Source organism: Manacus candei, unplaced genomic scaffold (genome assembly GCF_025592945.1).
Source record: "Manacus candei isolate 608988 ecotype Guabito, Panama unplaced genomic scaffold, ASM2559294v1 h1tg000014l, whole genome shotgun sequence".
Lineage (NCBI taxonomy): Eukaryota > Metazoa > Chordata > Aves > Passeriformes > Pipridae > Manacus > Manacus candei.
Genome location: NW_026138062.1, coordinates 19,004,839 through 19,017,051, shown reverse-complemented (window position 1 = coordinate 19,017,051; position 12,213 = coordinate 19,004,839). Strand labels below are relative to the sequence as shown.

The window sequence follows — 12,213 nt, the reverse complement described above, 5'->3', positions numbered from 1 at the left end:
GGGATAACAGATTAAGAAGGTGGGAGGGAAAAAACTGCACCAGTTCTGCCAGAGAGAGGAGTGAGAATATGTGAGAGCAACAGCCCTGCAGACACCAAGGTCAGTGAAGAAGGAGGGGCAGGAGATGCTCCAAAAGCCAGAGCAGAGATTCCCCTGCAGCCCGTGGTGCAGACCATGGTGAGGCAGCTGTGCCCCTGCAGTCCATGGGGGTCCATGGTGGAGAAGAGATCCACCTGCAGCCTGTGGAGAAGCCCGCTGTGGAGCAGGTCAATGCCCAAAGGAGGCTATGACCCAGAACAAGCTCCTGGCAGGGCCTATGGACTCAGTGCTGGAGCAGTCTGCTCCTGAAGGACTGTACCCTGTGGAAGGTACTCACACTGCAGCAGTTCATGAAGAACTGCAGCCCATGGGAAGGACTCACGTTGGAGAAGTTTGTCGAGAACTGTCTCCCATGGGAGGGACCCACGCTGGTGCATGGGAAGAGTATGAGGAGTCCTCTCCGTGAAAAGGAAGGAGCAGCAGAGACGTGTCTGACCACAGCCTCCATTCCCCGTCCCTCTGTGCCGCTGGAGGTAGAGCAAATAGGGAGTAAATTTAAGCCTAGGAAGAAGGAAGGGGTAGGGGGAAGGTGTTTTAGGATTTAGGTTTTATTTCTCATTCTCTACTCTGATTTGAGTAGATTTCAAGGGGAGTGATAAAACTGCAGCCTAATCTCCCGAGCTTTTTATCATAATGCTGACAAGGGCATCATTCCTTTCAGGCTGAAAAGTTCTACTCAACACTGTCATGTGACAGCAAGGCTAAAAGAAAGGAAAACATGGGCCACAGAATTAAGAACAGATGCAGTAAATCCTAAGGTGAAAGGCTTTGAGAAAGCTGTTTGTATTTGAAAATTTCAGAATAAGGTAATTTCTAAAAATATTTAAATAAAATTATTTATGCAAATGCATTAACCCAGGAAGAGCCAAACCCAAAACACAAACATTCAGTATGAAGATTTTTTTTTACAATAAAAATTCTTTTAGGAAGTATATTAAACATGACAAGAGCGGAAGAAAAGCATCTCACAATGTATATTCAAGGGCATCACATTTTAGAACAATGTCTTAGCCATTTATAAATGATTCACAAAGAAATTAAATATGCTATTCCAGAAAAGAATAATCTAATTTACAGTTCAGATGTAAGGCTTCACCATAACATCTCATACCCTTCACCTGGCTCTTTGCATACCCAAGTTGAGTTGATCTGTACTTATACTCTCCTACCAGAGTAACCACAGCATGGTGGTCCTCAAAAACATAGGTAGTGTCTAGGTTTACTTTTTAAGGTTCAACAAAAAAGTATTACTAGAAAATATTCTGAATTTTTTTTGTCAGAATAAAAGCAAATTAAAAGCTAGGAGAAATAGGTAAATTGTATTTGCTGGTCTAAGATTGAGGGAGTGGATTAATCTATACCTTGCAAAACAAAAGTACCTAGCTGCTAGTTATGCCACTGTATTATTAGTCATTATGCACAACTGGGACACTCCAGATCACAGGCTAGAAACACAGTGTGTCCTTTAAACAGATTACATAATTTCTGTGAGAAAAAAGTTGACGGAAAAACGAATCATGAGAACTGTACATCTCCGTAGCTATCATATGCATAAGAACTATTTGTCTTACAGAGCTCCAGTTCATTCAAAATGCCGAATGTAATACTGACGACAGTAATATCCCTTAGTATCCTTATGCATCAAGTACAAATCGGAGAAAAACCCTGCCCCAAAACACTCACTTTCAATCACGAAACATTGCCAGCAAACTCACATTTGCAACACATTTACCTGGTGTTGCAGTTAACATATTTATTCTGCAGACAACAGTCACAAATATTTACTAAAAATACAGATATGTTTCCAGAAAGTAAAGTGGAGCTTTAAGATGACAAAGCTTTTGTAACAGTGCAGGGTGCAAATTTTCAGTATGAAGACATTCAGAAGATTTGCTGCTCAAAGAGGATCTTCTCAAACCCTGGTGGAGGTGTATGATAAAATTCACTGAACTGACAATCCAGAATGGCACTGTCATCAACTGCAGAAAAGAACCAAAAAGAAGGAATTAGGGAAGGAACACTTACAGTTTGATCCTCTATTACACCATCTTATTAGATTGTATCCTGAGAATTTCTTCAATACATTCATTCCATATGTACAACTGAAAGAAATCTCTTCAATGAATTTGCTAGAGCCCTACACATATCCCAGGAGAACAAACCATCTCTTTTTTCTGTTGTTTACTTTAGTCTGTAATGGTCCTTGGTGAAGTCAACAAGAATGCTATGTCTGATTTCACTGGGAGTGTTAGCAGGACTTCAGGCTACTCTTTCCAAATTTTCTACTCTATTTCTCCAGAAGTCTACAGAGTAAGGACACTACCAGATACATGCTGCAGGGATGTCATCTCATCAGGTGCATATTTTTCTCTCCACTTCCTGATTCCGCTGGAGTTTCAGCTGTCTACAGTGGGGTTTTTGGAGGTTTACAAGGTTTCAGATGTCTGCAGTGGTTGGTGTTAGACCACCTGTTTTAACATGTGATCCAAAGAGAGCTTCTTCAACTGCTTCTTAAAAGCTGGAAGTTAATGTTTTTTTTACAAAACTTCTCCTAGCTTTGGACTCCCTGCAAAATCTATCTATCTGCAACATTACTTTCAATGTAGAATATAAAAAAGAAGCAGATGAGAATTTTCAGAGCAAAGCTTTGCTGTATTTCAACAGCAAACTGAAATAGTCAGAAAAGCAAGATCCCTTTCAAAGACAACTTCTGAGATGAACCTGGCACACTAGCAACATTAGTTCAAAGCAGAAAAGCTTCATCTCTATATTTTGGAATTTAGCTATCTCAGAGCCAAAGTCAGAATTTTTCCCTCCTAGGCTCAGTTAAAATTCATATCAGTATACTTGTACAGTTCTGTAGTACTTACACAGTGTTGGCATCTTGCTTCCATGAAAGTGCCTGAGGTACAGCAGCATAACCTTTAAGTCCATTTTTCTGTTTTACATGCTCAAGCTCGACGCCGCCTTTGCCTGATCTACCATGTTTCTTTTAAAAACGTATTTATGGCTCTAGTCTGAATAGGGTAAATGCTTCTCTATGGCCAAATCCTTTCACGTGACTAGAAGTTGTTCATTCACATTAAATTAAGGACATTTATAGTTAAAGTAAGTACTGCACAAAGGCAATCTGCACAAAGGCAATCTGCAGGCTTCAGTTGTTACAGCTATACGTAGGACATATGATAATTATGATGAAATTATGTCCACTTGTGGAAGATGATAATAAGAGTCTGGCAATAAAAGGTCACTGTATTCCCCAGGCATGGAACTTCCTTAGTCTGAGGGAAAAAAGTTTACAGCAGGCTAAACCTACATACTACCAAATGTTTTCTGAAAGCAACCTTCATTCTTCATGCTGTGTAACATCCCTACCAAAATACAGGGAAGATGCAATAATCAGTTGCAACACAGCAACTCTCCTGCTGCTCATGAAGATTTTGCACAAGGAGATCCTGCAGAGCTGCCACAGCATTTTAGCAGCGCCATCACGTGGCTTAAGAAAACATCACAACATGACCACATAAAACAATTTCCACTCTAATGGCTTGGAAATATATAATTCGTCAGCTACATTTATAGACTTCAAAGGCTCTACAGTGCATCTGAAGTATTTTCTTCCTGTTCAAAAAATTCAGCATTACAAATGTATCAAGATGTAAATGGGAACATGCCAACAGTTCATTAGAAAGGCACCATGAAATTAAAAAATTATCCCCAGCACATAGCTAATGGTATCTCAATAACAAAATTATTTTGGAAGAGGTTACTACTTAGATGAAACTCACACAGGAATAAAGATAAACTGAAGATGCAGCTCCTGGAGTGGGTCCAGCAGAGGCCTATGAAGAGCATTAAGGGCCTGGAGTGTCTCTCTTACAGGGAAAGGCTGAGGGAGCTGGGCCTGTTCAGCCTCAAGAAGAGACAACTGAGAGGACCTCATCAATGTCTGTAAGTATTTGAAGGGAGGGTGCCAGGAGGATGGAGCCAGGCTTTCCTCAGTGGTGCCAAGCAATAGGAGAAGAGACAAGAAGAAACTGATGCAGAGGAAGTTCCACCTGGACATGAGGAAGAACTTTACTGTGTGGGTGACTGAGCACTGGAACAGGTTGCCCAGAGAGATTGTGGAGTCTCCCTCACTGAAGATATTCAAGAGCCGTCTGGACACAATCCTGAGTAATGTGCTCTAGGGGACCCTACTGAGCAGAGAGGCTGGATCAGACGACCTCCAGTGATCCCTTCCAACCTGACCCATTCTGTAACTCTGTCATGGCTGTAGGTGTAATAGAGGGAACATGGTGAGCAATTATCAGTTTCTGTAACTTACATGTCAACCCGGAGTGTAGCACTGATTATGCACTGAGCTAAGGGAAGTGCTGCCTTCCAGGTGAGATGTTAAATTCTGACTGCTTGGGAACTACAAAATCACCACCAGCTTCTGGAAGAGTAAAATTTTAATATGACTTCGCCAAATTCCAGCTTCCATCATTTATAATTTTTTTTAAAGTGCCTAGGCAGTGATTAATTGGGTATGGTATTTGTTTCCTGTTCTAAATTGCTGTGTTATATTCATGGTTGCTTGCAAAACAGCTACCATAAGTTGCTCACTAATTGCTGGATTTCAAAACTGGGCATCAATTTGGTGTAGCAGCAAAGAGCTGCACCACCACACAGCAAGCAGCTGTACCAGCACTACATTAAAGTTATTACTGTTGTAAGAAAATACAACCAGCAATTCTATTCCTATGTAACACTGCATGCATTTATAAAGTATGTGAAATTAAAAGGGACAAATGACAAGCTTCAGAGATAAATCAGATTAAACCACAAGTCTATATTAGTTCAAATTTGTTGTTTTTCTTTTTTTTTTAAATCCGCTTCACAGTTTTTTTACCTGGCAACTTTTAGACTGAGTGCAGCAACTCCCCAGCTTGCTGAATGTGGACACTCTAAGTGCTTTTTTCCCTATTAAGCAGTGCATTTTTTCCTATTAAGCATCAAGAATGAGGTGCAAATATACTTTTCTAATTTCCTAGGTTTGCATTTTCATGTAATTAATTGCTGTCGTTGCCAAGAATAAACAATTGATGTGTGTGTTCCACTGAAGTGAGAAGAAGACATGGCTCAGAAGACAGAATACTGTCCATACTGTGAAACAGATTGAAAATCTCTGACTTACCATAGACCACTGGATAGACAGTCCCCCTGATTCCTGAAGCTGGACAATGCATGTTCTTCCCATTTAAATACACATTTAATTCTACATGGTCATATGTAATGCCCTACAAAATAAAGAAAATGAACAAAAAAAAAAAAGCATCAACAAGTTTATATGCATAAGACTGCTACTTAATTTAGCTATCTTAGCCACAGGCAAATCTTAACACCGTTACGAAAGCCACAGCATCCTAGAAAATCTCATTTCATTCCTGCAAACAATTAGAAGTTAATAAATGACTTATAACATTTGTATTTTCAAATACTCGGGATTCCTTAACACCCATTCAATTTGGAGGCAGCACAGTACTGCACACTGCACATTGCATCTTACTAGGTTTACAAAACACATTTCTAAAGTGTTCTTCATCATGTTAGAGAAACACAAGATTTTCAATGATTTTGAATATTAGGCAGTTTGCAGTCTTCTTGTTTATATCTTCTCATGGAAATAACTTTAAGAAATAGTGATGCTATGAGTCAAGTTTATCTTTCCATGCTTCCATATAGAAACATCTCTCAGATCATTTACTCTGCCGGCAGCAACAGACCCTGTTTTCATACACAACACTATAAATATGCTGACTACAGAGCAGCATGCAAACACTAACAAGGTAATAACTTACTTATCTGTTAGCTAAAGGATTTTTCTCACTGCTTTGGTATGGCTGAGTGTGACAATTTGTGCTGTCATTCAGAACTTCAGAAATCTATTTTCGTGACAGAAAATAAATTATAAATAAAATAAATTGAAATTTATGGAAACTGGGGAGTTAGCAGTAACAGTTTCTGTGATTAGTTGAAGCTGCACAAGTTGATCAAACCCTGAAGCAGTATGCAACCCTCCAAAAAACAATTTCAGAAGGGGATTAAAAGAACAGTATAGTGTCTGAGGGTAAAGCATGGAGATGTCAACCTTAGCTGTTTGGGGTTACTAAAGATGACATTTCTAACCATTGCTACATAGAGGCAAGGCTACACAGCACAAAAAAGTAGTGGTGATAAATGGTCTAAATTTCACTGCCTTGCTCCCATGTACTTTTGAAAATAGTCACTAAGATTTTTTTTTAATAGTAAGGTACAAAAAAAAAAAAAGGATTCTCCATTTTCCCTCATTTTTAATAATTTTCCCAGTGAACATTACCATCCTCCCCACTTAATATCTCTTTTATCCCTACAAAAGTTTGACTAAAAAAACCAATCTCTGCTCTGTCCTTCTAATCATTAACCAGTTAGCTATGAGTTCAGCTGGGCATGGTGCATAGCCATGTAATGCATTCCAGCACAGTACTTGTTCAGGGAGGTCCTGTCTCAAACACTACAGGATCCTTGTGATGGGAGTCATCTGTCAGGTAGATACTGCAAATGAGCATTAAAGGCTACTTCTCAAACCCTGGTCAAGTCCATCCCTCATTCAGAATATATCAATACCAACACATCAATCAGTGAAGTCCACCAATATCCAGGCAGCTGCCCCACTCAAAGACAACGGGAGTTTATATCAGCACTTTCCAAACAGAGAGATGCAAGCTGAACAGTTTGACTGAAACAGTCAGTATGATCACAGAGCTGTAAATAAGAGGCATTTAGTAGCAGCTGAGGAAGTAACAAAGCCTTAAGAAACTCACCACCACATCGCCCTCCTGAGGAAGGTTGTTTGCTGGTAGCCTATTTTTCTCCTCATTGTTATAGTAGAGAGCTCCATCATTTCTCATCACCAGGCTGTGGACATCCCGACCAAGCGGAATTTGATTCAAGTTTGCTTTCTGGGTTGCAACTCCAATACCCCAAATCCCTAAAATGTGACATTAACACGATAAGGAAAAAACAAAATCCTTTTGAAGACTGTCTGATTGAAGCAGGACACCATAAAGAATTTAACCAGCATGATGGTACTACCAGTATCTCCTGGAAATACCAGAACTGTTGTGAGTTAGCCCTGGTAGGCAGCTAAGCACCACCCAGCCAGTCATTCCCTTCTCCCCACAGGCCCCGGTGGAACGAAGGAAGAGGAAAGGAAGAGTAAAAGTGACAAAATTTATGGCTAAAGATAAAAACTGTTTAATAAGCAGAAGAAAAAGAAATCAAAACAAAGCGATGCTATGGCAATCACTCACTACCTCCCACGGGTAGACCAATGCCTAGCCAATTTCCAAGCAAAAGATGGCTAGCCTCCCTAAATTCCCTTCTCTCCCATTTTTATCTGAGCATGACAGTACCTGGGATGGAATATCTCTTTGGCTAGTTTGGGCCATCAGCCTACTTATGTCCCCTCTCAACCTCTTGTGCAATCCTAATCCTATTCACTGGAGGGGCAGGGTGAGAAACAGAGAGAAACAGCCTTGATGCTGTGCAAACACTGCTCAGCAATAGCTGGTGTGTTATCAGCATTGTTTTGGTCACAGATCTAGAACACAGCACCACAGCAGCTGCTATGAAGAAAATTAACTCCATCCTGGCCAGACCAAGTACAGGGTGGCCACAAGGGTGGTATCTATCCTGAAAAAGAAGGATCCAGAGAACTGCAGCTAGCTAGCTAGACCAGTCTTACAGAAAAAGAAGAAAGTGTTAGAAAGTATGATAGATCTCAATTTGGTAATGTTTTTGAAACTCATACAACACTGAAATAGTCAAATGACGAAAATATGGTCTAGACAGTTACAGCAATATAAAGGCACGAGTGGTTAGAAAACTATTCCAGGATTACTCATCAGTAGCACCCTGTCAAATCAAAAATGATGACTCAAGTGGGGTTTGAGGTTTTGCATTGAATGCACAAGGTCAGATAGTGTTGTGTATTCACACCAATTACTTGGATAACATAACGATGTGCTTATTAAAGATGCTGCCAATCCCAATCTGACAGGACTTCAAGCTCTTCAGAGGACCCTCAAATTTAAAATGATCCTGACGAAGTGGTTAAGAGGCCTGAAATAAGGGAAGTGCATCAGCTTTTTATGAATTACGAAGAAGAGCAGGTAAGTAGGAACAGTAAGTGGCACAAATACAGCAGTGGCTTGGCAACCAGTTCACAGAATATGGTTTGGGGGTTATCATAGAGCATGTGCTGAGCATGAGTCTGGGCCCTACCGCCACGAAAAACTGGATGTGTGGCACATGCAAAGCAGACGTATTGTATGTATAGCAGATCAAGGACATCAACTGCTGCTGCAGCTGGAGCAGAGCATCCATTTTAAGCATCATATCTCAAGACAAATTAGGGCAATTAGAGATATTGCAGAAGAAACAACAAAACCACTCAAAAGTGTAAAAATTTCATCTAGAAGATGACAACGAAAAAACCCAACAAACTGGAACTGTTTAATCTACAGAAGACTAAAATGAAGCAAAAATGTAAGAAAATTAATTTAAAAAGACAAAAATTGCAGAACAATTTATTCTAACACTTATATGCCCAGAATGAAAAGGACAAGAGTGTGATTATCCTTCAGAAAATTTTCCAGTAGTCAGAGTGACCCCACAGACAATCCCTAGTAGATTCAGGGACATTTCTGGAAATCAAAGATTTTCATGAAGTCATCTACAGTTCTCCTGCCTTGGGGCACAGGAATAGATGAGACATGGCTCACAGCGACCAGGAGGGTTTATTGCCCGTGTTTCTCAAGTGTAAGAACATGGATACTGTATCTGTGTGAATAAAGACCATATATGAACAACAGCTGCAATGGATTCTTCCCCTGACATAAAGGATATAAAAATTGCCAAGTTAATACTGATACGGGTTTACATGTAGCTTAACACTAAACAACTCATTTGATTGCAAGTTGTTGTGGACAGACCTGCGTTCATGCTGCATGCACCCTAATCCCAACTGAATGTAAACAACGCTTACCCAAAACGTGTCGGCATCAAGCTCTAGCTGGTATCAAAAAGTCTGTCTCTGGACTAACATTTCTCTTTTTCTTCCCTCCCACTACATACTTAGGGAGAGAACAGCTTCGTTTTCATGCTGCCTGTTGTTTTTAAAAATACAGACTGATTTTTAATGCTAGAATACAGGCAAGCCTGCAATGTTCTCTATACTTGTGAGGCTGACTGCATTAGTAAAAGCAAAAAGAAACAGAGTGCTGAAAGGCTCCTCTGGATAAGGCAGTGTTGGAATAAGTGCTGCACATTTGATTTGAAGAGCAAAGGGTAGCGCAAAGAGTGTTACCCTTGCTCGGGCAAACGCAGAGCATGTTAAAAGCAAAGGAAGGTAGACAAATAGCTGCAAAATGCTGGGTAAAACGCACTATTTAAAAAAACCAACTTCACAGCTACAGTGTTTTATGGGGTCATAAGCATCTACCTAGCAAAAAACATTGCTAAAATACGCCAACTGAAAAACATGCATATAACAGCATACAAAACAATGTGGGGATTTAGTATTTGCACTTTAGTAATATACTTACCATTCTTTCTAGTATTTCAGAGTCATGGTTAAAAAAAAAATAAATTTCCTTTTATGCCACGACAATAAAAGGAAATAACACTCTCCAATGCTCACAAGTTCAAGGATAAAATTAAAAAGATGCATGTGTTGAGCATTTGAGATTTGGCCACCAGCAGGCTGTGTGACATACCTTCCAAGTTTAAGGTTGTATATTTTTTGCTGACTAACCTGTGGACTGGATTTTAAACTCGAAATAGCTCTTGTTCTGATGCAAAGGTGCATTGGCTAAGCAGCCTCCTGTGCCACATATTCTTCTGCCATTTTTAACAATGACAACATCTGTTCCTGCAAGAAAAACAAACACCACAAAACTTCAAAACATTTTTAGAAGTCTGGAAGCAGCCCTCAAAGCCCTAAACATTGAAAACAGTTTTTGTTCTTTCTGCCCCAAGTAAAAGCTTCATTAGTCTGTAAGAATTATGATGACGGGCCACACTTTGAAGTAAGAGAAGGAAGGCTGTTTACAGGCTAGTTCATCTTTCCACTAGGGTTTATTTATTTAAAATCTATACGCTGATCTAATTTTCACCTCCTGGGCTTTACAGCACCCTGCTGATTACAACTTTTGCTTAACCACATCAGAAGCATAACTTACAATTTAGTCAGAAAGGGTTCACTGTGAGACCAAAGCCCTGTACTCTGTCTCTAACATTGGAGAAAAAACATTCTGCAACAAGAAGGAAAAGCATACTGGATAGAAATGATTGATGGAATTGCAAGGTGTTTAGTCATTCTATGAAATAATCCTTTTATTCAAAACATGCCTGTCAATACAGAGAGAAAAAAATGAAGTTTTCCTTCTCCATTGGAAGACACTATCTTTGGGCACTGTGGTCAAGTACACGGCAGGCAGTTGCTAATAATGGTGCTCAAGCACTGGACTCATCTATTCCTCTTAGCTCTCTCCCCAGCTGTGGTGCTGCTGGCCCAGACCACTTCTCTCCTCAATAAAGGCTGGGCATGGTTTTGTGGCTAGCTCATCCTAAGGACTACGTTTAAACGAGCGGCATGGACAAGATTCTGCAAGGCCTGGCTCCTTCAGCATCTTCACTGCCATAACTGGAAGTGGAGTCACCGTCCCTGGAGATGTTTAAGGTAAGACTGGACGTGGCACTGTTCGGTCATAGGTTGGACTTGATCTCAGAGGTCTTTTCCAACCCGGTTGATTCTGTGATTCTGTGAACTCGTCCCCTCGGCTCTGACCCGGACCACCCTTGTCGGGCTGCCTGTCCCCCTCGGACACCCCCAGAGACCGAGGCGCACCCCGACATATTCATCGTGCTGATCACCTTCAGTTTAAGCCAAAGCGAGGCTTTCTTTTTCTTTTTTTTTTTTTTTCTCCCTAAAAACTGCCAAATCCTGCTAAACAAGCCGCCAAAAAGCGACTTTCCCAGCGGTTACCCCGTGCCGCGCCCCGAGGCTGCGGCCCTGCCCGCCGGGGAGCCGCCCGCCGCCGAGCACCGGGCCTGTCCCGCCGCGCTCACCCATGCGCTGCGTGTCCAGGTGCACCGCCGGCATCTCCTTGAGCGGGATGTGACCGGCGCCGCCATCCCGGCACCAGGAGAAGCAGCAGAACACGGAGGCAGCCATGACCGGCCGCACCCGCCACGCCGCGCAGGCGCAACGGCCACCGCCGCCCCGCCCTTCCCGCCCCGCCGCAACATGGTGGGAGGGGAGCGGGAGAGGAAGTGCGGGTTAAAAAGCAGCAAACCCAGCCTTAAAGCTCCGTCTTTCCTCTGGAAGAGAAAATTTAATGGAAAACGAGCGCAGGCGATAGCCTGCTGGTCGTCTTTCGCAGCTGTGGCGGTGGCGTGAGGAGACCGGCGCAGTCTCCTGAAGGGCAGTTTGTACGTGTATACGTGTACATGAGGGACAGTTCATGCAAACGGGGAACACTGATCATGGTGGGCAGGTGGTAGGTATCGTGTCAGTGAAGTTCACACACGGGAAGGGACTCCTTCGTGGAAATTTACGGGTTAGTTATTCCCGGCGCCAAGTCACAAGAATCCCAGTTCTCTTATTTCTGTTACACCCCCCCCCTCCCTTTTCAATTCTTTCTTAGCAAAGTCAAAAGAGACAGGGCTCCCTGAAGTGAAAGGTTCGCACAGCCGGGCCTGGCAGGTGCACCTCTGAGTTGCCCTTTTTCCTCACCTTCCAGATCTGTCCAGCTATAGTGAGTTTTAACCCTGAGTGTTCTGGGCACTATTTGCTTCTAGAGGACTTTCTCATCTGTTCAAAAGCTTTGATAGAGTGTATTTCATTTTTTACGTGGTTAAACTCTACTGTAAAGACTGCCACAGTGAAAAGCCAGCGTGCTAGCATTGCACTTAGCATCTTTTTGCAAAGCACAGTTTGGGACCAGATTTGTGTCCCTTTCACAGAGGCAGAATGCCATGTAATTTAAAAAGCTGTAGCTTGTGGCCTTTGGATTATTCAAGCATTTC

At 41.7% G+C, this 12,213-nt stretch overlaps 1 protein-coding gene across 1 annotated transcript; it reads right to left on the bottom strand.

Annotated features, from left to right (window-relative positions):
- Positions 1-1,059: 1,059 nt before the first annotated feature.
- Positions 1,060-11,420, bottom strand: SPRYD7 (SPRY domain containing 7). The gene is made up of 5 exons (XM_051779347.1): positions 11,254-11,420; positions 9,938-10,054; positions 6,945-7,111; positions 5,279-5,381; positions 1,060-2,078 (listed from the first exon to the last, which is right to left on the bottom strand). The coding sequence occupies exons 1-5, from the start codon at positions 11,357-11,359 to the stop codon at positions 1,981-1,983; spliced, it is 591 nt and encodes a 196-aa protein (XP_051635307.1). The 5' UTR covers positions 11,360-11,420; the 3' UTR covers positions 1,060-1,980.
- Between the last annotated feature and the right edge of the window lie 793 nt (positions 11,421-12,213).

Excerpts from the sequence above, each read along its gene's own strand:
- SPRYD7 (XM_051779347.1), bottom strand. The coding sequence starts at position 11,359 with ATGGCTGCCTCCGTGTTCTGCTGCTTCTCCTGGTGCCGGGATGGCGGC. Across the intron at positions 5,382-6,944 it reads CTCAGGAGGGCGATGTGGTG|GGCATTACATATGACCATGT; the intron begins GTGAGTTTCTTA and ends TTTATTTTGTAG. Across the intron at positions 2,079-5,278 it reads TGTCTATCCAGTGGTCTATG|TTGATGACAGTGCCATTCTG; the intron begins GTAAGTCAGAGA and ends TCTTTTCTGCAG.